The sequence below is a fragment of the Oryctolagus cuniculus genome, chromosome 11 (genome assembly GCF_964237555.1).
Source record: "Oryctolagus cuniculus chromosome 11, mOryCun1.1, whole genome shotgun sequence".
Lineage (NCBI taxonomy): Eukaryota > Metazoa > Chordata > Mammalia > Lagomorpha > Leporidae > Oryctolagus > Oryctolagus cuniculus.
This window is the reverse complement of record NC_091442.1, coordinates 13381588-13407458: the sequence shown is the minus strand read 5'-3', so window position 1 is coordinate 13407458 and position 25871 is coordinate 13381588. Positions and strand designations below refer to the sequence as shown.

The window sequence follows — 25871 nt, the reverse complement described above, 5'->3', positions numbered from 1 at the left end:
TTTACAGATGGATAAACCAAGGCCAGAGGAGCGACATGAGTAGTCGCGGGTCCTAGAGCTGCTCGGGGGTCGCCCGGAGGTCTCCGGAGCACTCTGACGCCCCAGGCTCTGCTCCTGCTGTTTGCGTGGTGAATCAGGGGTTTTCTTGAGAAGGACTTGGCAGGAGTAGATGTTGGATCGGGCCCAGGGAGAGGCTCAGCCGAAGAGGACGTGTGAGTCTGGCTGGTGTTTACGGGGTCTGAGGCCTGGCCCTCGCCCAGCCACCGCTCTCATGATCTCTCCCCCCACAGACGATGCTCACAGCCATCTCCATGAGTGCGATCGCCACCAATGGTGTTGTGCCTGGTACGTGACCGGGGCTCCCTGGAGGGAGGGGAATGGGGGCGGCGCTGGTCAGGTGGCGAGACAGGGCCCAGGGCTTTGGGGGCCATCAGGACCCAGGAGAGGCTACTGCAGACCAGGGGCCTGGGCTGCGACCCCTGATGGCCCTGTTGGGGAGGGGGAAGAGGCAGCTGGTGTTGAGTGGGGGGCAACGGCAGCCCTGCCCCTCAGCCTGAGACCCCCTTTTCTCCTGTCCTGTTTTCTGAGCATGACCTCCTTACAGAGCAATTAGCAATATGGTAATTAGTGCGGCAAAATCCACACGGGGTCTCCCACCAGGCCCCTTTCTGGGGCTGCAGCCTGTGGGGCCTGTGAGACCCAGAGCAGCTTCCTTCTGCCTCTGTCACTGTCCCCTCACCCCCCACAGCAGCCCCTCCCCCCTCATGCTGATACTAGGTTCTCTCTGCAGCTGGTGGCTCCTACTACATGATTTCCAGGTCTCTGGGCCCAGAATTTGGGGGCGCCGTGGGCCTCTGCTTCTACTTGGGCACTACCTTTGCTGGGGCCATGTACATCCTGGGCACCATCGAAATCCTGCTGGTGAGAGGGGCTGAGGAGGAGGTGTGGGGGTCCCAGGTTGTCAGCCAGTTAACCAAAGCTCCCTGGACACCTCCTGTAGGCCAGGCCATTCAGTAAAGCCACAGAGAAATCAGATGGGGTTGTGTCTTGACAGGGTTCCCAGTCTAGTGGGTGAGACGAGATACGACAATTATGTAACACAAACAGCTGTCGCGTATCAGGCTCCCACTGAGCTCTCAGCATCGTTCCAAGTGCTTTATAGTCATTCTCTTGAATGCTTACAAGGTTTAAGTATCATGATGACCATTTTACAAGTGAGAAGCTCAGAGAAGTGGGATAACTTGCTCAAGGCCACTCAGCTAGCAGGTAGGTGGTTGGCAGAGGTGGGTTAAGAGTTCAAGTAATGGTAGAATAATAATAGTAATGCCACCTGATAGCTACTATTTCGTGTTGCCTACCGCATGCCAGGGACTGTGCCAAGTCCTCTGTGAGTGATAATTGTAGAAGGCTGTTGGGAGAAGAGCCATCCGTTCCCACTAGTGACTCGGGGGCGGGAGCAGGTTGCTGGGCACTGTTTGAAGGACAGGGCTGCTGACTTCGGTCTCTGTTCTTCCTGCCCTTCCAGTGCAGGTGAGGCTGTGCAGGTGAGGGTACCAGAGCGGACACTTGCCAAGCCCCTGCTCTACGTGAGCTCCAAGGCTTGCAGTTTATCACTTTATTTCATCCCCACCACCTCTCATAAGTTAGAAGGTGGCCATTTCACAGATGAGGAAAGCAAGCTCAGAGAGTGTAGAGGATGTGTGGCAGGGATATGAACCTGTGTCTTTCTGACTTCTGAAGTCTGGAGTTGTCCCCTGTTTGGTATAGCTGCAGAGAACTGGAACTAACAGGTGCACAGCTCCTGGCCTGGGGCCAGGCTGGAAGAGTGCAGGCACAGGGAGGATGGATGGGGAGTAAAAGGCCTGAGGAGGCAGTGAGAGAACGATGGACCCCAATCACTTCGTTAAAAATTAAATATTTTGCCCATTGCACGAAATTAGAAACATTTCAACATAAAGACAGAATGTGAAGAAGGAAATAACAATACCCAGAGAGAATTACCGTTGACTTTTTGGTGTATTTCCTTCTAGTTTTTGTTTTTCTATGTGACGTTGTATTCTGCCTTTGTCAAATATAACCCTAGACCACGGCCATTCCCCTACGTAACTCAAAACTCTGTTTGTAAATACAATTTGCAAGTGAACTGAGGATGACTTGTAAGAATGTGAACATCTTGCTATTTGCTGTAGAAATTTAAAAAAATACATAGGTATAAAATGAATAAAGATTATGCACATTTTCAAGATTCATGGAAACTCCTGATAACATTTTGATAAACTTACACACACACAGAGATACATGTGTGTATGGGTGTGTCTTCACACATAAATTTACAATTATGAGATCATAAGACACATTGCTTTTTAAACTTGTCTGTATTCACCTAGTATAACATGGATCATTTTCTGATGGGTCCATAGAAATCTATGTCATCCTGTTTAATAGCTGCATGGTCTATGTGGGAATATTATGATTTCTTCACCCAGCCTCTAGTGATGAACATCTAATTTATTTCCACATTTCTATTAGAAATAATAAAAGCAATACATGCTTTTTAAGATTTATAATTAACAACCAAATGAATTGGAATAAAAAATTGCTCCCAGTATCTTATCTTTGAGTGTCAATTTTTAATGACTGCATCATAGCTGTTGCAGGACAGGTACTGGCTTCCTTGGCCACCCCCCCCCCCCAGTGCTGGCTGTCACTGCCATGATGAGCATCAGTTGCCCCCAAAGCCCTCACACACAGGTTAATTCCCTGGGGGTGATTCTCAGCTGCTCTTTACTATGTACTCTCCTGATCTCTTTTCCCCTTTCCTACAGGCTTACCTCTTCCCAGCTATGGCCATCTTCAAGGCAGAAGATGCCAGTGGGGAGGCAGCCGCCATGTTGAACAATATGCGTGTGTATGGCACCTGTGTGCTCACCTGCATGGCCACCGTGGTCTTTGTGGGTGTCAAGTATGTCAACAAGTTTGCCCTGGTTTTCCTGGGTTGTGTCATCCTCTCCATCCTGGCCATCTATGCTGGGGTCATCAAGTCTGCCTTCGACCCGCCAAATTTCCCGTGAGTGCTGCCCCTCTTGGCCTGAAGCCTTGCCCTCCTCTTTCCCTGGCCCCTTTCAGGGTCTATACATCAATCTCTGCTAAACCTTCTCTCCCTACCTCTTAGAATCTGAGTGGTGTGGGTTGGCGGCAACTCCCTTGGGAGGGAAAAATCCCTCTTGGTTTGGGGGCAGTCTTTTCAAATGAGCTAACCCTTCTGGAGGTGGGAGGGTCAACTGCTTGATGGTGGGATGGGCTTGGGAAGAACAAAGTGGGAATGGCTTCTAGAGTGAGCATTCAAGTGGCAGGGAGACCTCTCCTGGGTGGGACACCTCCTGGAATGGCTCAACCTCCTAGTATTAGACAGTTTCTCTGTAGTGGGAAAGGACACAGAAAAGAGGACCCAGGGACTCAGATCTCTGTTGGTTCTGCTACTGTCTAGGAGAGTCTCCCACATCCCATTGGCCAGAGGACAGCACCCAGAGACTGCTGTCCATGGTGCTGAAACACAGGGTTGCCCTGCTGTGTGTGTGTGTGTGTGTGTGTGTGTGTGTGTGTGTGTTTTGACAGGCAGAGTGGACAGTGAGAGAGAGAGACAGAGAGAAAGGTCTTCCCTTGCCGTTGGTTCACCCTCCAATGGCCGCCGCGGCCAGTGCGCTGCGGCCGGCGCACTGCACTGATCCAATGGCAGGAGCCAGGTGCTTCTCCTGGTCTCCCATGGGGTGCAGGGCCCAAGGACTTGGGCCATCCTCCACTGCACTCCTGGGCCACAGCAGAGAGCTGGCCTGGAAAAGGAGCAACCGGGACAGAATCCGGCACCCTAACCGGGACTAGAACCTGGTGTGCCGGCGCCGCAAGGTGGAGGATTAGCCTATTGAGCCATGGCACAGCCCCTGCTGTGGTTTTGCTTTGATGGCGTGTTAGAATTGCTTGGGGGAGACAAAAAAGAGAAAGAAAGAAAGAAAGAAAGAAAGAAAGAAAGAAAGAAAGAAAGGGAGAGAGGAAAAGCCAATGGCCACATTCCATCCAAATTAAATCAGAATCTCTGGAAATGGGGCCCCAGCATCCATGTTTTTCACAGCTCCCCTGGTGGTTCTGTTGTGGAGCCAAGGGCAAGGGAGTGTGCCTCCCCATCTTCCTCCCTTGTTTCTCTCCCTAGGATCTGTCTCCTGGGGAATCGCACACTGTCTCGCCATGGCTTTGATGTCTGTGCCAAGCTGGCTTGGGAAGGAAATGAGACAGTGACCACACGGCTCTGGGGCCTTTTCTGCTCCTCCCGCTTACTCAACGCCACCTGTGATGAGTACTTCACCCGAAACAATGTCACAGAGATCCAGGGCATTCCTGGTGCTGCCAGTGGCCTCATCAAAGGTCTGGGGATGGGAAGAGGGCTGATACCCAGGGAGTGCTGCAGGGATCGTAGGTCAAATGGTCAGGATTAAGGGGTTGTCCTGGGATCCAGTTAAATTCAATCAGTTTTAGTTGAGCATCTAGTCTGGGCTATGTTTTATCCTTGGTATCATGGAGGGGTAGAGATGAAAGAGAGAAAAGTATCTCACCACTCACGGCAGAAAAGTCATCAGTTTGACAAGTGTTCACTAAGTACCTCCTAAGTGTCTAGCCCTGTGCTAAACACTAGGAATACAAGACAAATAAGTCACAGTCCTTGGCCTCCAGGGGTCTAATGGCAGAGACAGATGTATTAGCAAATAAATTATGACGTGCCTAGACGTGCATTCATGGAATAGAGATGTATCCTCAGAGACCTCCCAGGGGAGGGAGCTTTCTGTGCAGAAGATGGCAAAAACAGACTTCCTGGACTCCCCTGAAGAGGGCTTTGAAGGACAAAAAAGAGATTTTCGGTTATACTAGGGAATAAGGGAATTACAGACGAAGAACAGCTTGCCTAAAAGCATGCAGATGCGGAAGAGCATATTGTGTCCTTCCAACCACAAGTAATTCAGGATGACTGGGGTCTAAGTGCAAAGGCAGGAGGAGCAAAGAGTGGTGCTGGGGAGGATGCCAGGCCCCGGAAGTCATGCTGAAGAGTTCGGCCCGTACGCCAAAGGCACCCAAGGGTTTTGAGTACGGAGGGCATGTGGTCGGACCTTCATTCCTGAAAGTTTGCTTTGGCTTGTGCTATGAAAAGGGTTAAGAATCAGGAGAGAAAATAGGTGGAGGCTGAGGCTGGTGGTCTGGGGGAGATGATTTAATGAAGTAGGGTGATGGGACAATGTCAGTGGGGGTGGGGCCATGGTTCTCAACCTGGGCTGTTTCACCACCCAGGAGGCACTTGGCCTTGCATATCTGCAGACAGCTTTGGTTGGCAGAAGTGAAGGGGTATACACAGGGGCCAGGGTGTTGCTAATCATTCTGCAGGGCATGGGGTAACTCCTCCACAACAAAGAACGATCCAGCTCTAAGTGTTGCTAGTGCCAAGGTGCAGGAACACTGGAATGGAGGGAAGGGGCATATTGAGAAATGCTAAGAAAGGGTAAGTGGACAGAAGTTGGGGATGGATTTGAAGCAGGGAGGGGAGAGGGCCATCGAAGGCAATGCCAAGATCAGAACAGGTGCTTATGCCCTTTGTTGAGACAAGGGATCTGGGAAAGGAACTGGAGTTGGGTGGATGCGTGGGAAGATCAACTTGGACACACTGAGTCAGTCTGAGTAGGTCTTTATGTGTCTATTTACTTCAGTAGGTTGGACTAGTTGAGGGCAGGGTCTGAGTCTGATTCAGTTGTGTAACCACTGCATGGGGCCTGGCTCAGAGCAGTCACTTCGGGAATGTAACACAGAGCCACAGCTGACGGGGGAAAGCAGGATGTGGTTGATCTTGACTCTTACTTCCTGCCCACTCTACCTCCTGCTCCCAGACTTCTGGTCCCCAGCCTCTTGACTTCCTCCTGAGCCTCCCATCTCTCCACAGAGAACCTCTGGAGCTCTTACCTGACCAAGGGGGTGATTGTGGAGAGGCGTGGGATGCCCTCGGTGGGCCTGGCAGATGGCACCCCTGTCGACATGGACCACCCCTACGTCTTCAGTGATATGACCTCCTACTTCACCCTGCTGGTTGGCATCTACTTCCCCTCAGTGACAGGTGAAGCAGGGCTCGGGGTGAGTGGGAGGGACTCAGCTGGGGACCGGCAGGGTAGGATGATGTTGGAATTCCCAACAGCCCCATCACATAAGCAGGAGCTGCTGATTCTGTTTCCATTGGATGGATGAGGGAATTAAGGGCAGAAGGCGGCGAGGAACATGCCCAAGGCCTTACACAGTCAGTGTGCTGGGACTAGACCCCAGGCTCCTATCTCTGAGCCTGTGTGTTTCTTCTGTCTGTCTTGGGACCTGTGGCCCTGGCCCCTGTGCTAACTGCTCGTCTGTTCACAGGGATCATGGCTGGCTCTAATCGCTCTGGGGACCTGCGGGATGCCCAGAAGTCCATCCCTACCGGCACCATCCTGGCCATCGCCACCACCTCTGCTGTCTGTATCCTGTGCTGTGGCACTGGGGCCATCCTGGGTGGGGAGTGCTGGGGGGGGGCAGCCTAACCTGGCCAGTGCAGGGGGGCAGGGAGGAGGGGGCACTTCACTTCGGGGATTTTCCTTCATTCTATTCTACAGATATCAGCTCTGTTGTCCTGTTTGGGGCCTGCATTGAGGGGGTCGTCCTGCGGGACAAGTAAGTAAGAGAATTAGGGTTGAGGAAGGGAAGGGGAAGGTGTTGGGACCCACGCAAGCAGCCTGTGGGAGACGGGCCACGGGGGCTGCTTACACTGTCACCTCCTTACACTGCATTTCGTCTTTCTCGTGACACTCCGGGTCTGGAAGCTTGAAAGCAGCCTCATTTCCTCTAGGATAATGATACTTTCTTTTTCTTTAAAAATCTAGTGATTCACTAATTCATCTAGCATTTATCGTATGTCTACGTGGGCCACTGTCCGAGGTTCGGGTTGTGTGGTGAAATAAGTAACACCTGGTTTTTGTCCTGAAGGAGCTCTTTGTGGGTGTTGACCCCACTTGCAAGTGAAGTGATAGGGTGGCCATGAAGGAAGTCAGGGCTCTGGGAACACACAGGGGGCTGTCCCCAGGTTGGAGAAGCCTTCCCAGAGGAAGGGAGGATACAGGTGTCTCAGGCACATCACTGTGGATTCTGCATCTGGGATTCAGATAACCATGGATTGAAAATATTTGAAAAAAATTGGTATCTGTACTGAACGTGCACAGACTTTTTTCTTGTGAAACTATTCCCCAAACAATACAGCACAGCAGTGACTTATATAGCGTTTGTGTTGCATTAGGTATTATAAGTCATCTAAGATGGTAAAGGATAGAGGAGGATGTACATAGGTTCTGTGAAAACTCTACTCCATGTATATAAGGAGCTGGAGCATCCATGGATTTGGTATCCACAGGGGGGCTAGTGACACTGAGGAATGGCCATCCCACGGTCCATGCTGAGCAGAGATCAGTTGATGAAGAGGGTAGAGGGAACCTCAGGGGAAAAGTGGACAAGGGCTGGGGGAGGAAGGGCTGTGCTCATGTGCATGCGAGGGTGTATACACGTGGTTCCAAGCCTTGTGCACATACGCCCAGCAGAGTGAAGGGAAGGTCTTATCACAGAATCACCTTCCATGGGCACCACCTGGGATTCTGTAAAGTGATGTCATGGGGACATAATTCTGTCGCCCTAGACTGGAGCCAGGTCTAGAGATGCGATTTTCAGCTGCAGGAGACTGGAAATTTAGTATATACATGAAGACAGAGGAAACCAAAGAGATTTAAACATGGGAGTGACCTGGCCAAATGGACAATTTGCACACCTTGCGTTTGTTAGTTTGGGGCACTTCAACCTGGTAATCTCATTTAATCATAGTCCTCATAGCAGGTCCTTCAGCACAGCCCTGCATCTGGTTCCTGGGACACTACAGCAGTGGCCCATTTGAGCGCACTGTTCTGCTGAGGCAGCAGCTCCCATTTTAGGACACTGTCATGGTTAGAAAATTCTTTTCTTTCTCACACCCTGACCCCATGATGAGCCCAAAACTCCCATCATTTCTTAATGTTTTACATTTTTATTTATTTATTTTCATTTTATGAGAGAGAGAGAGAGAGAGAGAGAGAGAGAGAGAGAGAGAGTGTATGTGTGTGTGTCCATCCACTGGTTCACTCCCCAAATTCCTGCAAAAGCCAGGGCTGGGCCAAGCCGAAGCCAGGATCCCAGAACTCCATCTGGGTCTCCCATGTGGGCAGCATGGACCCAAGTACCTGCTAACTCTGAGGATGATAATTAGCAAGAAGCTGGATTGGAAGCAGAGGAGCTGGGACTCGAATCAGGCACTCGGGTACAGGATGCGGTCATCCCGTCCCAAATGGCGATCTACCCACTTCACCACTCTGTTGACTACCTGCCTCACCCCCAGAACTCCCATCTTTCAGATGGAGACACTGAGGTTCTAATAGGCTGAGATTGTCCCAGGATAGCGTAATATTAACATTTGACCATTTGCTAGGATCGATCGCGTTAGCACCTTTGATCCTCTCATCATGGTAATGAGGTGGGTGTGTAATGACTCTCGTTTTACAGCTGAGGAAGCTGAGGCCCAGAGTAGCCAAATGGTTTTCCTGTCTGTGTGACAGACAGGAAGTGCCCAGGACTTTTAGGGATTTGTGACTCCTCTCGCCTGTCCAGAGCCACAGCCTGTGGTAGGCATGCAGTTGACCCTGCAGTTGGTGTGGGGAACCTGCCCTGGAAATCAGGTGGCATTGCTCACCTGGCTTCTCCTGTCCCCTTCTGCTTCATTCCAGGTTTGGTGAAGCTGTTAATGGCAACTTAGTGGTGGGAACACTGGCCTGGCCATCTCCCTGGGTCATTGTCATTGGATCTTTCTTCTCCACCTGTGGGGCAGGGCTGCAGAGCCTCACAGGGGCCCCTCGCCTGCTGCAGGCCATCTCTCGGGATGGCATAGTACCCTTCCTTCAGGTCAGTTTTGGAAGGTGAACTGCCCACTCCAGTGGACCAACCAGCCAGACTTCTGTCCAGAGAGGCCTCACGGTGAACCTCACAGGGCCGCCACCAGCCTTGAATTGCCTCCTGGACCCATCTGCTCTACACTGAGGAAGTGGGTGGCCATTATTTGAGATTTGGCCCATGGTTGGTGCCATGAGCACTATCTGAGCACTTTGAGTACTGTCTGGTCTTAGGGAAAAATTAAATGGCCCTTCTTAGGCCGAGTGGTTGGCCCGGGACTCAGAGAGGTAGCCAAAGGGCAAGAAGAGGGAGTACTGTCCATGGTTCTGAAAGTACAGCTGTGTGAACCTCAGTCACAGCCATTGCTGGCCGACCTGCTGGCTCCTCTCCCACCCGTCCCACTGGAGCTTCTTTTCCCCTTCAGGGGTCATTTGAACTTGAGCTCACGGGGCCACCAATGTCAGGGTGGGAAGGACACAGCAGGAGCCTGCCACTCCCTTGAGTTCCCCAGAGGGTGAGAAATGGCGCATCCTCTGCCTCCCCCCACCCCATACCATATGTTATGGCATCCTGCCTCTGCTCCAGGGGTCCCCAGGACTGCTGGGGAGAGCAAGAAGTCCTTAAGGTCCCAGTCCCCACAATGGTTGCTCTGTCCCCAGGTCTTTGGCCACGGCAAAGCCAACGGAGAACCAACCTGGGCACTGCTGCTGACGGCCTGCATCTGCGAGATTGGCATTCTCATCGCCTCCCTCGACGAGGTCGCCCCCATCCTCTCTATGTGCGTGTCTGGCCTCATGCACTCCCCATCACCTCTGCTGTGACCCTTGACCACACACCCAATGCTAATTACCCCAGGAAGTTCCCCGCCGTTCCCAGAAGCCTCTCCTTTGTTATATAGAGATTCACCCCTACTCATATCGGGGTGTGTTGTAAGGGGGTTTGGCCTTTAAACTCTTTCCTAATCACCAGAGGCTGATTCTTCCATCTCCCTGGTCTTTCCCCTTTCTCTCCCGGTGTCTCTGTTTCTGTTTTTGCTTTCCTTTTGCATCTCGGTCTCTCTGGGGGGCTTTTCTGTGTCCTAGGTTCTTCCTGATGTGCTACATGTTTGTGAACCTGGCCTGTGCAGTGCAGACCCTGCTGAGGACACCCAACTGGAGGCCACGCTTTCGATATTACCACTGGTGGGTGCCTGTCCCTCCCCCACTGCTGAACCGTTCGCTCACCTCTGCCCCAGTGCCCACCTTACCCTGGCCCATCTTGTTCTGGCCCCACACCCAGCACCCCAGGCACCCACTGCCCCACTCCCTCCTTCCACACCTGATCCCACACCTGAATAGAGCATCCCATTTTCTCCAGACTTGGTAGTCCAGCTAGCTAGCTCCAGGTTCTCCTTGTAATCCTAGATAATAATGTGCAGTCGTGAGCGGTCTCAACTCTCACTCCCCTGCTGTCTACAATGCTCCATGTTTCAGTAGAGTGTGGAGGTTGGGACTCAGCCTGGCCCTGAGTTCGAATCCTGACTCTGCACTTCCTAGCTGTGAGATCCTGGGTTGATGCTAGGGCTTCTCTGAACCTGTTTTCCCACCTGTGGAATGGGCATGACAGCCACCCACCACCCTCATGGGATTCTCGTGAGCATTACAGAAAGTGCTCATCACACAGAGGCTGTGGTGCTTCTTGTTTTACTACATGGCCATCCTTACCCCCAAGGACTGCAGGGGCAGATGGCCAGGGGGCAGGGACTGGCCCAAGGGAGCCGGAAAGACGTGGGCGTAATGGGACTAGAGCTGGGGCTGCCAGACTCTCATCTGGGTGCTCCTGGCTTGCCGGTGGCCTCCCTCCAGGAGGCCCTGTCTCAGAACCGAGCTGGCCAAGGCTGTCTGGCAGGGACAGAGGCACAGGGCCTGGAAGCACAGTGACTCAGGAGTGAGCCAGGCTGGGGTGGTGCCCGTCATGGCTGCCCCGCGGCCCTCCTGGATGTGCTGGTGGGAGCTCCCCCAGCCCTGTGCTCTGACTCTTGCCGCCCGAGCCCTGGCTCCAGCGACAGCTCTGTCAGGGTTCAGAGGCTGGGTCTCCTCGTTGTCCAGGACCCTCTCCTTCCTGGGCATGAGTCTCTGCCTTGCCCTCATGTTCATCTGCTCCTGGTATTACGCGCTGGTGGCCATGCTCATTGCCGGGCTCATCTACAAGTACATCGAGTACCGCGGGTGAGTGAATGCCAGGCGGGCTGGGATAGGGTGAGGGGTGGGACCGGAGGGAGGGGTGGGGCAGTGGGTGCCTGGGGTGCTGGGTGTGGGGACAAGGCAGGGAGTGGGAGCCGGTGAGGCTGGACTGGCAGGAGCTGGGTGATAAGGGTGGGGTTGGGACTTGGGGGACAGGGCCAGGAGCTTTGTGAAATGGACAGAAGTGGTTTAGGAGCCATCTAGCCAAGGCTTTGACTTTGACCCAGCCTGGTGGCTGCAGTGGCCTGCACGTCCTTTCAGAGCCCAAGATGGGTGGCACAGCCCAGGGGCAGCCACTTCAGGTAGTTGGTTCTCCCTGCGACCCGCTGGTTCCCTGCCCTCACGTGGTCCCCTTCTCGGCCCCCAGGGCGGAGAAGGAGTGGGGTGATGGGATCCGAGGCCTGTCTCTTAGTGCTGCCCGCTATGCCCTCTTGCGCCTGGAGGAGGGGCCCCCGCACACCAAGAACTGGAGGTGAGTGGGGAGGGTGTGTGTGTGAGGGGCTGTTCTGCTGCGTGGCCCCGTGGGTCTAGCCTTGTCTGACCCCTTGCCCCCTCCCATAGCAAGGCTGAGCTGAATCCCAGACGTTTGCTCACCCACTCCCCACCCGCCAGGCCAGCCTGCTCGTTCTCTGTTCACTCACTGTTCAGAGCTGCTACAGGTGGCACAGGGCCACGCAGAGCCACAGAAACACCCTCCCAGGTGCCGTTGGCTCTGGGGGAGTGGACTCGCTCACACTCAGCGTGACGGGCTCTCAGGATCTCTAGAGCAGTGACGCACTCATCCATTCCATTCCAAGTCAGCATGTCAGGGGCCAGAGAGGGTCTCAGGGGTCACAGAAGGCAGGGTCGGGACCGGAGTCTTTGCCCCCCGCCCCGAGCCTGGCTCGCTTTCTCACCAAGTGCTCTGCAGTCCCAGAGCCTCCCTCATCTCTCCAAGTCCTGTACCACGTGCTGGGGACACTGTTGGCTCGTCCTCGCTGCTGCCAGCTAGACTGCGTCTCCCAGACCAGGGCTGTGCATGACTTGTCTGTGAATTCTCAGCCACTTGGCATGGGTGGTAGCCGGAGTAGGTGCTTAGGGCAGTTAGCTTGGTGGTGGTCAGACGAACGGGAGGGAGGGACTAAGGAGTAAAGACATGAGTGGATGCATGGAAGGGTGGATGGGTGGGATCTGTATGGGAGGGCAGCTGGGTGAGGAGACGGATGTGTGTGAATGGAGAGTGGGGGTGGCTGGGTGGGTAAATGAGCGAATAATGCATGCGTGGGTAAATTAATGTGGCTATGAGGGGGCGAGTGGAGAGCAGAATACATGGGGGGTAAGATGGCTGGATAGGCGAGGTGGGTGGGGAGAAGGACGGGTGGGCGCGTGGGGAGACGGGGGATGTTCAGATGGCTGGCTGGGTGCTGGGGCTGTCGGTGGGTGGGGGTGTAGGGTGGCAGTCGGTGGACTGGAGATGGGAGTGGGGGGTGACGGAGACTGGGATGTGGCTCTGCTCTCTCTCAGGCCTCAGTTGCTGGTGCTGGTGCGCGTGGACCAAGACCAGAATGTGGTGCACCCCCAGCTGCTCTCCTTGACCTCCCAGCTCAAGGCCGGGAAGGGCCTGACCATTGTGGGCTCCGTCCTGGAGGGCACCTTTCTGGACAACCATCCCCAGGCCCAGCGGGCGGAGGAGGTGAGTGGAGGCCCTGGGAGGGTGAGGGGAGGCCAGGGCACAGGAGGTGTCCTTTGAACTCCTCTTGCCGTGGGCACCTGGGGGCCGAAGGGGGCTCAGGCTTTTTTGTCCTTTTCTTTAGAAGAGAAGCCAAGGGCTTAGAGCTCCTTAGAATTCAGCTCACAGAACCAAAGCCCTTCGGAGTCAGGATGGCCCATCTTATGGATAGGGAAACTGAGGCTGAGAGAAGGCAGGTGGCTTGTCTAGGGACAGAGCACCCAGGCTCAAGTTAGGACTGCTGGGCTCCTACTCGGACTTCTTCCTGCCCAAGGTTAAATCTTTGTGTGTTTTCGCATCCAGACCCCACTGATCCCTACCTTGTCGGGAGTCGGCAGGGGGAGTATCCATGTTTGGCACAGGGAGCAGCTGAGGCCCAGTGGGGGAAAGCAGTTTGCTGAAGCCCACAGAGTGGCTGGAAGCACAGGCAGGGTTTGTAGCTGGATCCCTGGCTCCACGTCACCTGCTCAGGGCTGCAGCCTCTGGCCCGTGTGCACAGAGCCGCGTGCGCAGTCGGCGGGGCCTGGGGTGGCCAGAGTCTGCACTGAGCACACTTGGAGGTGTTTGGAAGCCAGTGGGCAGCCGAGGAAGTGAGTTCTGGCTGCTGCTCAGGCCCTTCTGCCCCCTCAGGGCTGTGGCTGGGATGGGAGAGAGAAAAGGGAGCCTGGGGGAGGCGAGGCGGGGTGGGGGAGGGCGCCCCTAATGGCTTGTGACAGTTGCTGTTTCTGCCTCACTGGCCCGCTCACGCAGATCTGTCAGGGCCTGCAGCTGGAGGCCTCCACTGGTCAGTGCGATTCAGTGCTGTGGCCAAGGGTGGCCCTGTGCCAGGCACTGGGCTGAGCAGTGGGCGAGGGACGTGTTTAAGACCAGGTGGCGGCCCCGAGATCGAGGGCTGGTAGGGAACACAGGGCAAACCCAGCAGCCCTCAAACCCGCTGATGCTGAGCAGTGCTGCGTTAGAGCCGGTACCAGGTAGGACTGGGAGCCCCTGCACACACCACGCCGTGCCCTTCTCCCTGTTCCTAAGTGGGGTCGCTGTTATGACCCCATTTGACAGACAGGAAAGCTGAGACTCCTGGAGTCCAGGTAACCTACCCAGGGTCACTCCGCCAGGAGGTGGGGACAGGGCTTGGACCTCTGAAGTCAGGGTGGTGATTAAGAGGGTGGGGCTGGAGTCCCGAACCTGGGCTCAAAATCCCCTCATTAGCCGTGTGTTCTTAGGTGACCCCTGTTTGTTTTTAAATATTTTATTTATTTACTTGAGAAGCAGAGTTACAGAGAGGTAGAGTGTGGTCCACTCCCCAAATGGCCACAACGGCCTGAGCTGGGCCAATCCGGAGTCAGGAGCTTCTTCCGGGTCTCCCACGCGGGTGCAGGGGCCCAAGCACTTGGGCCGTCTTCCATCGCTTTCCCAGGCCATAGCAGAGAGCTGGATCAGAAGAGGAGCAGCTGGGACAGGAACTGGCACCCATATGGGATGCTGGCGCCACAGGCGGAGGATTAACCTTCGCCACAGCGCTGGCCCCTAGGCGAGTCTTAATTTCTCTGAGTCTCAGTTTCCTGACTGATAAAATGGGCACAATAACACTCCTTTCGTAGTGCAGGTCCATAAAATACTTACTATTGTGCTACTTGAAAAACTGTTAAAACAAGCTGCCTGGTCATGCAGAGAAACCCAGTTTAATTCTGGTCTGGGTGGGGGTGGTATCTGAGGAGGCTGGGCCAGTGGGGGTGGAGCGTGCTGTGGGGTGGGGGTGGGGGACTGTGTGACAAGTGGGAGGGGAGGGTGACGAGAGCCTCGATTGATCAAAGGAGCACGGATCCTAAACAGCAGGGAGCCAGCGGGATGCTGGCGCCCCAGGCTGACATGATCAGAGCTGAGCTTTGGGAAGATGGGGGCGGAGGGAGGAGCGAGGGGGAGGCAGGGAGGCTGCAGGGGCCCAGCCAGAGCCCGGGTGGGGGGGGAGGGGCCCGGAGCGAGTCCGTGTCTGAACCCGTGCCCCCACCCGCAGTCCATCCGGCGCCTGATGGAGGCGGAGAAGGTGAAGGGGTTCTGCCAGGTGGTGATCTCCTCGAACCTGCGTGACGGCGTGTCCCACCTCATTCAATCCGGGGGCCTCGGGGGCCTGCAGCACAACACGGTGCTCGTGGGCTGGCCCCGCAACTGGCGGCAGAAGGAGGACCACCAGACCTGGAGGAATTTCATCGGTAACGCGGGGCGAGTAGGGGGCTTCTCTTGAGTCCGAGGGGTTTCCCAAACACAGCCTGACTGCTGTGCACTTGGCCCGTGCCGGCGACGAGCTGGGCCTGTGCCAGCCGCTTTGCTGGCCGCTGGGGACTCGGCTGTGAATGAGACGATGGTCTTGGCTTCTGCGGGCTCACAGGCCCTGGGAGGAGGGGTGTGAAGGGCAGTGCGGAGAGCGTCAGCTTTGGAGTTCCAGTGGCCAGGGGGCTGTGTCGGCTCTGGTGCTCCCTAGCTGTGTGACGGCGCACACGTGACTCACCCTCTCTGAGCGGCCGACCCCTCGGCAGTGCCGGTGCGCGGGAGCAGTGAACTCCCTCCCATCGTAGCGTGCGTTCTGTGCGCCCGGACAGCGAAGCCAGCTGAGTCTCTCGTCCGTCTCGGGAGGGCGAGGCCTTGTTAGTTCTGCGCTGTTGGTGTGAAACTGAGGCACAGAGGGAGTCTGGAGTGTTCTCCAGGTCATGCAGCTGGGATGTCAGGGTTGAAGCAGCCCCTCCAAGCGTCGGGGGACCGCAGTTAGGAGGAGGGGTCGGGAGGATTCCGTGAGGCCGTGCCGCAGACGGGGCTGGTGACGTTGCCGCTGGACGGAGGCAGAAATGCAGCTCCAGAGAGAGCGATGCTGGCGACAACCACGTGATGCGCAAAGGCTGAAGCCAGGCAGGGTGGGGCGCCGAGAGGGCCCCCTCTGACGCTCTCTCTGCCCCACCCCCACCCCAGAGCTGGTGCGGGAAACCACAGCTGGCCACCTGGCCCTGCTGGTCACCAAGAACGTGGCCATGTTTCCCGGGAACCCCGAGCGCTTCTCGGAGGGCAGCATCGACGTCTGGTGGATCGTGCACGACGGAGGCATGCTGATGCTGCTGCCCTTCCTGCTGCGGCATCACAAGGTGAGCGCCCAGCACGCGCGCCCGCTGCGGGCCGGGCTCAGGGGCCTGGCCGGGCTCAGCGGCCCGCACCGCCTCCGGCCCTGTGAGCTCCTGGGGAGGGGAGCGGATGCCGCCGCACTGCCTCCGCTCGGGGACGGTGGGCGTGACTGGGTGTCCTGGGGAGGAGTGCTTGGCTGTAAGGGTGAGGGATGCCCCCCCCACCCCGCCACAAACGAGTGAGACTTTAACAGGGGACCCCAGACCTACGCGGGGGCTTCTTTGCAGGGAGTGGTCCCGGGATACAGGAGCTCAGGCCCGCTCGTGTGCGCTGAGCGCGTGGGGAGGGTGGGTGCCCCTCCGGCGCTGGCTGTCCTCCAGGCGTCTTCCTGGACCACCACCCCCGCCCCCCACCCCGCAGGTGTGGCGGAAGTGCAAGATGCGCATCTTCACTGTGGCCCAGATGGACGACAACAGCATTCAGATGAAGAAGGACCTGACCACCTTCCTCTACCACCTGCGCATCACTGCGGAGGTGGAGGTGGTGGAGATGGTGAGTCCCGGCGCCGCAGGGGCCTGGGGGTCTGGGGTGCCCCTCCTCCGGTCTCTTTCCTCTTTGCCCCAGCACCTCATAGGGCAACCCTGTGCCGTGCCATTCGGCTCCTGATGCCAGATCTCTTCCTGCTGATCGAAGTCCCTCCCTCCACCCCTCAGTTGCGTCCAATAGGGCTCATTCCAGGTCAGGCACAGATTGTCCACACAGCAGCCAGTGAGGTGGATAGCTTATCAGCAAGTCCCTTTTATAGATTAGGAAGTGGAGGCACCAGCAGGTCTAAGCCCAGCACTACGCGGGGAGGGGCAGTCAGGATTCGAACCTGGGCAGGCTGACTCTAGTCTGTGTTCCGGGTGACGACACCACAGCCTCTCATGTGTGTATCCATCCACCCACCTCTCCGCGTTCATTCCTCTGCCTCTGTACCCATTGATGTTTCCACTCACTCAGCCCTCCATTCACCCGTGGATATACTCATTCATCCTTTTGTTCCTTTCCTTACTTCCTCCCTTCTCCATTCACTCAGGTGATTAATTAGTCCACTCATTCAGTAGTTCCTCTGTTCACCTGCCTGGTCCCGCACTGGGCTGAGGAGGGAGCAGGCTGTCTGCCTTCCAGGAATGTTGCCCTGTCTGCTCAGTCCTTGCCTCCGCAGCCCTTGATGAGGTTAGACACCGGCTGGCTTAGATACTGGCTGGCTTAGATACCGGCTGGCTTAGGTACCAGCTGGGTTAGGTACCGGCTGGCTTAGATACTGGCTGGGTTAGGTACCGCCTGGGTTAGACACCTGCTGGCTTAGACACCAGCTGGCTTAGGTACCGGCTGGGTTAGGTACAGACGGGGTTAGATACCGGCTGGCTTAGATACCGGCTGGCTTAGATACCGGCTGGCTTAGATACCGGCTGGGTTAGACACCGGCTGGCTTAGATACCGGCTGGGTTAGACACCGGCTGGCTTAGGTACCGGCTGGGTTAGGAACAGACGGGGTTAGATACCAGCTGGGTTAGGTACTGGCCGGCTTAGGTGCTGGGAAGCCTGAGTCTGGCAGCAGGAAGGGGCCTCCCTGTCCCTTGACCTTTCACCCGGGCACAGATCTCGTGCTCTGCTCCCCTGCCGCTCTCACCTCCCACCCCCACCCCTGGCCGCCCACAGCATGAGAGCGACATCTCGGCTTACACCTATGAGAAGACGCTGGTGATGGAGCAACGCTCCCAGATCCTCAAACAGATGCACTTGACCAAGAACGAGCGGGAGCGGGAGGTGAGGTTGCCTCGGCTGGGCTCTCAGAGCCTCAAGCTGCTGCCAGGAACCCTTTCGTTACTGGATGGTGAGGAGGTGGGGGAGCCAGGTCGTGGGGCAGCAGCACTGCACTGTGGTAGTTCTGGGAAGCAAGCATCCGGGCTGACCAACAGCTGTGGGGGAGGGGCGGGGAGGTCTTGGCAGGAGGTGGCCGGTGACCTCCAGCAGAGCTGTCAACCTGTGTCACCCCCCAGATCCAGAGCATCACCGATGAGTCTCGAGGCTCAATCCGGAGAAAGAATCCAGCCAACACTCGGCTCCGCCTCAACGTCCCAGAGGAGACAGCTGGCGACAGCGAGGAGAAGCCAGAGGAGGAGGTGTGGCCCTGGGTGGCGTGGCCCCAGCTAGCGGGAGCACAGCCTTTGGCCTCCCAGGAGTCACCCGCTGTCCCCTCATTCATTCTGCAGGTGCAGCTGATCCATGACCAGAGTGCTCCCAGCTGCCCCAGCAGCTCGCCGTCCCCAGGGGAGGAGCCTGAAGGGGGGGGCGAGGTGGATCCCGAGAAGGTGCATCTCACCTGGACCAAGGACAAGTCTGTGGCAGAGAAGAACAAGGGCCCCAGTCCTGTCTCCTCCGAGGGCATCAAGGACTTCTTCAGCATGAAACCGTACGAGCACTGGGCTGAAGGCTGGGGCTGGGGAGGACCCAATGGGTCTTGCTCCCCACGGCAGAGCAAATGGGCACAAGGGGTCCTGGCTGGCAGCCTGGAGGCCCAGCCCCGGCACCGCCTTGCTCTCCCCATTGGAGGACTTGGGAGCCAGGGTTAGAACTTCTGGCAGGTGCAGGCAGGGGAGGTGGCGGATGTGGAGGCTGGGGGAGCAGGTGCAGATGAGTGTCTCAGGCCCCTGCCTCTTCCTCTTTTTCTGACCCCTCTCTTTCTCTCTCTTTGCTTCTCTCCTGTTACCTGAAGGGAGTGGGAGAACTTGTAAGTGCGTCTGCCTTTTTTCATTCTCTGTGGTTGGCCAGGGTCCCTGCTCTGCTATTCCATCAGGAACCCCTGGAGTCTCTGAATAGCCCAGCTGGGAGCTGTCTGGGGTTGGTGGTCCTGGCCTTGCCGCCGGGGCCGGAGACCCAGCGGCCCAGGGCGGCCTGGGAGGGCAGCTGGCTCCAGCGCCTCCTCCCCGGGGCTCACGCGCTGGCCGCCTGCGTGCTCCCGCAGGAACCAGTCCAACGTGCGGCGCATGCACACGGCCGTGCGGCTGAACGAGGTGATCGTGAAGAAGTCCCGGGATGCCAAGCTGGTGTTGCTCAACATGCCCGGGCCTCCTCGCAACCGCAACGGCGATGAGAACTGTATCCTGGGCTCTGCGCGGGGGCGGGGCGGGAGGCGGGGGGAGGGGGGTACGCCGGCCAGCCGAGCCGCGCCTGCCTCCAGGTCAGCACCCCGGCCAGGGCCGCGGTGGGAAGGGCCCCGGGGCTTTCTCCTTGACGGCCTCGCAGACATGGAGTTCCTCGAGGTCCTCACGGAGCACCTGGACCGCGTGATGCTGGTCCGCGGCGGCGGCCGCGAGGTCATCACCATCTACTCCTGAGAGCCGGGACCTGCCGCCCGGGCCCAGGCGCGCCCGGCCCGCGCCCCCCGCCGCTGTCACCGTTTACATACAGACCCCGTGCCCGTGCCCCGGCCCCTTTTCCCGCTGCCTGAAGCCCGAGGCCACGCCCGCCGCGGCTGACTCGGAGAGGGCACGCCGCGTTGGCCCGGGGGTCTGTGGGCCCCGGCTGCGCTGCCCCGATGCTGAGCCCGGCCTCGCCCCGCTGGAGGAGACGCTGCAATAAAGGTCGGGAGGAGGCGCGGGGAGCGGAGGAGCTGGGGCCCGAGGACCCCAGCAGTCGGCGCGGCCCCTGCCCCTTCCCCGCCGCGCCGCGGTCCTCGCGCTGCGCTCGTGCGCTCCGGGCGGTCCGAGGCGCCCTTCTCGCCGCGCCGCGGGGGCCGCGCCGGCCGAGCCTATACATAGTGTACAGGAGACATAGCGTGTATTTTTAACGTCCCCATATTTACATGACGAGAAGCGCAACGGACTTCTCTTCGCGCCGCTGTCGAGCTCTCCCGCCGGGGGCGCCCGGGGGAGGTAGAGCCCCGGGCGGCGGGGTTTCCCTAGCCGTCTGCGGGATTCTGAGAGCCCAAGTGCTTTAGGCCCAGGCGGGGGTCGTGGTCCTGGCCCCTCGACACCCCCGCCCTGCTCTCGCCTCCTCGCCTCTTGCGCGTGCCCTCGGCTTCCCCTCGTCCCTCCTGTTCTTTCCGGAGACTGAGACAGACCAGCGTCTTCTGGATTCACCCTCTCTCCCCTCGGCTCTTATGCAAGTTGGGGCCAGGATAGGGGAGGGGCGCTCGTCCAGGAGGAGCGGGCGAGACAGGCCCGCGCCCCACCGAGGAAGCCCCGCCCCGGTGCCTTCGCCGGGGAGCAGGCGTCTCTCCCCAGTCGGCTTGTCGCCTGCTCCCCCTATTCCACGGCTCCTCGCCAAAGACTGAAATCGTGGAGCTGGAGGGCGCCTCCTTCCCAGTCTCCTCCCTGGGACAGGTGAGGCGGCGGGGGGTGACACTGGTTTAGGGAGGCCCCAGCACCACCCGTGATGTTCCCTCCCCTGTCCCCAGCTCCCGCCTCGGGGACCCAGCCACCTTCTGGGTTCTGGGGCCCGAGCCCGCTGCCCAGCGGCGGCCGCCAGCTGTCTCCTAGGCTCCTGAGCCTGGAGGCGGGCTGGAGTCGCCAAGGCGCCTTGCTCTGAGCGCCTCTCTGCCCTCCTCTACCCGGGACCCGAGGCCCTCGGCTTTCCCACCTCCAGTCCCGGGCGCTTCCGCTCCACAGCCCGGTCAGAGAGGCGTTGGCTGGGTTCCCTTCCCCCAGGGCACGTTTCGCAGGGGGACAGGCACTGCATGCTCGTTCCAGCACCCTCTGGGACTGGGTACAGTACCTCCAGCCCCAGAGCCCTGACCTGCACACCTAGTTAGGACATCCTGCCCCCGCCCCAGAGCTGGGGACCCCGGGCACTCCTGACCTCACCACCTCCTGTCCTTTGAGCCTGAGGCAGAGCTGCAGCTGGTGCCATCTAGACAGGGGTGCGTGCGTGCGTGTGCATGTGTGCGTGTGTGCGTGTGCAGAGGGGAGGTCTGGAGGGCTGCTGGTTAGGTCAAGGCCTCTGGTATTTCCAACAATCAGGGGGCTGCACAGATTCTCCCAGCACCAATCAGGAAGTTGGAGGCTTTAGACACCAGCCCCCTGCATCCTTCCAACGACCTCCCTCTGAGAACACAGCTGGGTCCCTGAGCGCCTGGGCGGCTGCAGTGGGCTGGATGGAAGTGGGCAGGGGCTGCGATACCACCACATAGGGAAAGAAAGTTGCACTCTGGGCCCAGACTGTCTGGTTGGCAAGAGCTAAGTTTCCGTTGATGAAAAAAACAAATCCCACAACAAAAACCCAAGTTCTCTGTGCTACACGTGCAATATTTGTTATGAATGTTATCCCAGTCATCCATCAGATTATCTTTATAAAAACCACTGTAGCTAGGTGTTTCATGTCCATCCAAGTGACTTTTATTCTGAGTGCAATATTTCAATAGCCTTGTAGTGGTGACTAGTGTTGCTTCCGTTTTAGCCAATCCGTGTGCAGAGCCCTTGTAAATAGGAGAGGTTGCAGACCAAATCAGAGTATTTATTACTATTATCACTATTATTACTAGGCCTGCCTTTCACTTTGTGTTCTGGTATTCCGCATCCTGCCTCAGTACTGCTCTTGTGTTCTTTGTGCCAATACGAAAAGGAGAGGGTTGGTTCTTTCCTTCAGTGTTGAATGCTCCCATTTAATGCTTTATGGCTTTTACTGTATTTTTTAGATTCCTGTCTGCACAAAATGCAATAAAAATAATTTTATTATACCCTTCACAGCCTGAGGTGTGCTGACACTCCAGGGGGCCCCTCCAGGACCCAAAGGCATACTCAGCAGCGCCACGGGTCCCTGACAGAAGGGGTGGCTGTGGCCCAGCTCCGGTCCATCCTGGGCTGCACAGGGGGTCAGGCTCAGTGCTGCCGGCACTCGGGTCCCTAATCCACGGGAGGCCTGTGCCGCCCCCTTCACCACACTTACCCCAAGTTCACGAACGCTCCTTCAGTCTGTGACTGCGGGTCCCTGGCACAATGGGTGACACAGCTGTGGCAAAAGAGAAACCAGGACAGGAGAGGGCTGCCTCGCCACGCCCCCGCCTGCTGCCCAGTGCTAAGAGGCTGCACCTGCTGCCACCCCGAGTGTCGCCTGGGGCAGACCTGAACACGGCGCTGTCAGGAGCCAGCAGGCTTCTACCTAGGTGGGCCGCGCTGGGCTGCCTGAGGCTGAGGACAAGGGACACACCAGAGCTCTGAGGGCAGGGCCCTCCCCTGGGATCTTGGGAAACAAAGAGGAGCACAGCTTTGACTTTTTCATTTTAATTAAAAAGTAATCATTTCATCTTATTAACACAAGGGTTTTAAAGAGGAAAAAAAATTCACTATGTAACATAAACAGGTCAGAACATGAAATGCTGCCATCTGGGGGACCTTGAGTTTTGAAACCATTTCTTGGTCACTGGCAGGAGCTCCGCCAAAGCTACAGCGGCTCCCTCACCCCTGCCAGGGCCCCTGAGGCTGCCCCACAGGGCGCCACTGCCCACAGTCCCTAGGGAGAGGGCAGCTCCCCTCTGGCTCACTCAGGGCAGCGCCAGAAGCCCTCCCTGCAGTTTTGCCCCACGCCACAGCGAGGCACGGCACCTATGCAGCACGTGTGCACACAATGCTCCCACCTCCCGCTGCTCAGAAACCAGAACCCGGGTCTGGAGAGAGAGCCCGGGTCTTGGAGTCCAACGCTCACACCCATCAGCGAGAGGCGGGGAGTCCACGGCCAGGGCCGAGAGCTGCCCCTCAGAGGGCGCAGGCAGAACTGTGAGGGAAGCACGGGCGCCCAGAGTCACAGTCTGCGCCAAACTGCTGGTGACTGGAGCTGTTCAGTCCACTGGAGATCCTCCCGCAAAATGGGGGAAAAAGCCAAAAACCAAAAACCACCACCCTGCCTAGGGCAGGAACTTTCTTCCTTTGTAGCTGCCTCGGCCAGGATCCCGCACCGCAGAGCGGCTGACCAGGAATCCTAAGGCAGACCCCACGTGGGGGGAGGGCACGAGGACAAGGAGCCTCCACGTGCAGTGCTTCTCTGCAACCCCAGGGGAGCTCGAGCTCCTGAGGTGCGTGGAAAGCCTTGGTGAGTTCAAAATGAACAATGGTGGCGGCCACCACCATGGCCAATGCCGTCCCCAACGCTGCTGGCTGGGGCTGCTCCTCCTGCCTTTCCACCCCCAAATCCAGCAGAGAGGGCCAGAGACGCTCCCTCAAGTATACGCGGAGCCCAGACGCCTGTACTGCCCCGTAACCCCAGAGATAGTTATCTTCTATATAAAAACAAAAAACAGAACAGGGAAGATACACCCCCAGGTGTAGTACAAACTTCGACTCTGTAGGGAATAAGTAATACAGCTTTGGGCAGAAGAGAGCAGGTGGCAGAAACTCATGACAGTGGATGGAGACCTGGAGAATGTGAAGGACGTCCTCCAAGCAGCTCTATTTAGAACGCAGTAGCTGGGAGGAGGCCAGGGGCCCCTGGGACGTCAGTAATGCCTCTGGTAAGAGCCCATGGGGGCCTGGGGCCGTCCCACCTGTGCCGTGGTCTGGCTAACCAGGTGGGAGAGAGCAGGGCCACTCTGGATCAGGGTGTCCAGAGCCTTCTGTACACTTGGATTGTCAAAGTTGATACCTGTGGAAGACACAGGCCTCTGGCTAGCCATGTTGCTAGTAGGTGCCAGGCGACTGGAAGGCTGACCAAAGAGCCCTTGGGAGGCAGCCCCAGGCCTGGGGCCCATGTTCCGAGCAGATCCTGCCTGTCCCAACATGTTTGGGGGCTGACTGCCAGAGGCCTGTGGTCTCTGTGGAGGCTGGCTGTTCGCTGCTGTGGGAAAACTCTGGTTCTGGGCGCTTCCTGCAGCAACCGAGGGGGAAGCAGAGCTGCTGTTGGCCGCAACTGTGCCACTGTTGAAGAGGCTGAGGATCTTGGCCTGAAGCTCTTGCTGGGAGGTGGAGGGTGCAGCTGGAGCAGGCGTAGCAGAGGGCAGCACTTGGCCGCCCTGGAGCGGCTGGGAGCTTGGCTGTGTCTTCAGCGAGGCACCCGAGGTCGCCCCAAGTGGCTGGCGGGAAATCGGGCCTGGAAGACAGAAGAGGGAGGCACGTGGCTGCAAGCACCTCAGGGGCAGGAGGCCTCGCAGCCAAGGGAGGAACAAGCAGTGAAGTCACAGCGGTCACACAGGACACAGAAGGCAGCATCGTTTCCCAAGGGGCCACGCCAGGGTGGGCACTGCTCACAGCACACAGCCTCGTTCCCCCAGAGAACGGCTTCAAAACCGAATGAAGACAAAGAGCATCCATCTTGGCTCCCAGGGCGCCAGCACCAGCCGTGGGCCGTCCACCCACAGTAAGTGCTGCATCAGATTCCGTGTGTCCCGTTACCGCGGCCGCACAGACAGCGTGCGGGGGAGCCCGAGGGCCAGGCTCATTTCCCTTCCCCACCCCAAGGAGCCCAGGACCTGCCCCTCCCCACAGGGCCTGCGGACCGGAGACATGCAGAGTGGGAACTTGACCTCGGCCCTGCCACGCAGCTCACCGGGCAGAGCGTCGGCGCTGCTCCTCAGCAGTCTCTCCTTGCGCTCCCGCAGGTAGTTGATGATCTTGTCCGTCTCCTCGGCCGTGAGGTACCTGTTGTCCGCCAGCAGGTTGATGAGGCTCTGGATGGCCGGGGGGTGCCCCCCGCGCACGCCCTCTTCCGGGCCTCCTCGCTCTCTCTCCTGCAGGATGGCGTCATCGGCCATCTTGGCTGCCTGCCTGGCAATCTCCTCACGCTCCTTCTCCCGGCACTCATTCTTGTAGCGCTCGTAGTTCCTGGCCACCAGCACCATGGCGTCAGCCTGCGGCATGTTGCGATGCTCTATGGGAGGGAACGACAGCAGTGATTGCTCCCGGCGCACAGCGCCCACCTGCTGCACTCTGCCAAGCCTCTCCTCACCTCAAACCAGCAAGAAAACCATTCCACGACAGAAGCCTTGAGGTTGGGAGTGCAGTGGGGAGGCGGGAAGACAGGTGAACGGGGAACACAAACCTGTGGATAGCGCTGGTTCTCTGGGGAAATTCCTAGATCACAGACTTGTAGTAAAAACCACACACACACGGCAGCCTCACACAGAGTCACACAGACCACGTGGGGAGCAGCCGTGGGGGGCAGGCCCGTGGCCTCGAGGCCAGCAGCAGGCGGCCAGAGCCCCTCTGCAGAGCTGGCTCTCCACTTCGCTCCTCAGGACAGAGCTGGCCTACTGGTTTTGAATCCATCCGCTCAAAGGATCCGGATTAAGCCCAAACTGTGACCCGAAATCACCTCCTCCCCCTCCCCCAGGAGGCAACATGGTTTATAGGAGGCTGAGCAGCCTCAGGGCTTTCTAAAAGGTCTTCACGCATCTCGAGGACTAGTCCCGAGACAAAGGCCTCGCTGGAACTCCTTCTGAGCTCTATGGCCGCAGACGCACCGTCAGGCACACAGCAAGCCTGGCTGTGGGAGCGCTGGGCAGGGCATCAGGTGGCACAGCTGCAACACCATAGGCTTCATGTACCACGAGTGACCCCCGAGAAGGACTTCAGGAAACCCACTGTGGGCCCTGTGGGGGTCAGGCCCTCCTCCCTGTCCCCACAGCCCCCTACTCACTTCCCTGGCACACTTATAAATAGTATCCTCTAAGCCTGCGACTTTCCATGTCCCCCAGTTGAAAGCTGGGAGAAGAGAGGATTCAGTCTCGTCTGGGTCGTGTGTGCCAGACGTGCCCTGGAGCCAGAGCTCACTGGCCAGTAGCAAACACGTGCACTTCTTTCCAACTCTCTTTAAGAACTTCATGCTGAGGACTTGAAATGGGACACAGA

At 57.7% G+C, this 25871-nt stretch overlaps 2 protein-coding genes across 9 annotated transcripts in view; one reads left to right on the top strand and one right to left on the bottom strand.

Annotated features, from left to right (window-relative positions):
• Nucleotides 1-21777, top strand: part of SLC12A5 (solute carrier family 12 member 5) — a 36556-nt gene extending 14779 nt beyond the window's left edge. For 4 of the 5 annotated variants that reach the window (XM_051844978.2, XM_070051770.1, XM_051844981.2 and 1 more), the window contains exons 5-26: nt 291-345; nt 791-921; nt 2826-3067; nt 4205-4416; nt 5975-6145; nt 6436-6534; nt 6669-6726; nt 8853-9027; nt 9675-9793; nt 10098-10196; nt 11103-11222; nt 11605-11709; nt 12741-12909; nt 14957-15152; nt 15904-16073; nt 16471-16602; nt 17755-17862; nt 18096-18218; nt 18309-18508; nt 18812-18826; nt 19061-19194; nt 19342-21777. In XM_051844978.2, the coding sequence (XP_051700938.2) occupies nt 291-345; nt 791-921; nt 2826-3067; nt 4205-4416; nt 5975-6145; nt 6436-6534; nt 6669-6726; nt 8853-9027; nt 9675-9793; nt 10098-10196; nt 11103-11222; nt 11605-11709; nt 12741-12909; nt 14957-15152; nt 15904-16073; nt 16471-16602; nt 17755-17862; nt 18096-18218; nt 18309-18508; nt 18812-18826; nt 19061-19194; nt 19342-19433 (2925 nt within the window). In that variant the 3' untranslated portion in view covers nt 19434-21777. The remainder of the gene's footprint in view (nt 1-290; nt 346-790; nt 922-2825; nt 3068-4204; nt 4417-5974; nt 6146-6435; nt 6535-6668; nt 6727-8852; nt 9028-9674; nt 9794-10097; nt 10197-11102; nt 11223-11604; nt 11710-12740; nt 12910-14956; nt 15153-15903; nt 16074-16470; nt 16603-17754; nt 17863-18095; nt 18219-18308; nt 18509-18811; nt 18827-19060; nt 19195-19341) is intronic. The other variant, XM_051844979.2, reaches the window with a different exon arrangement.
• Nucleotides 21778-22300: 523 nt separating this feature from the next.
• NCOA5 (nuclear receptor coactivator 5) overlaps nt 22301-25871 on the bottom strand; it is a 34996-nt gene continuing 31425 nt past the window's right edge. For all 4 annotated transcript variants that reach the window (XM_002721198.5, XM_008274783.4, XM_051844983.2 and 1 more), the window contains 2 exons: nt 24571-24891; nt 22301-24114 (listed from right to left, as the gene is read on the bottom strand). In XM_002721198.5, coding sequence (XP_002721244.2) covers nt 23525-24114; nt 24571-24891 — 911 coding nt within the window. In that variant the 3' untranslated portion in view covers nt 22301-23524. The remainder of the gene's footprint in view (nt 24115-24570; nt 24892-25871) is intronic.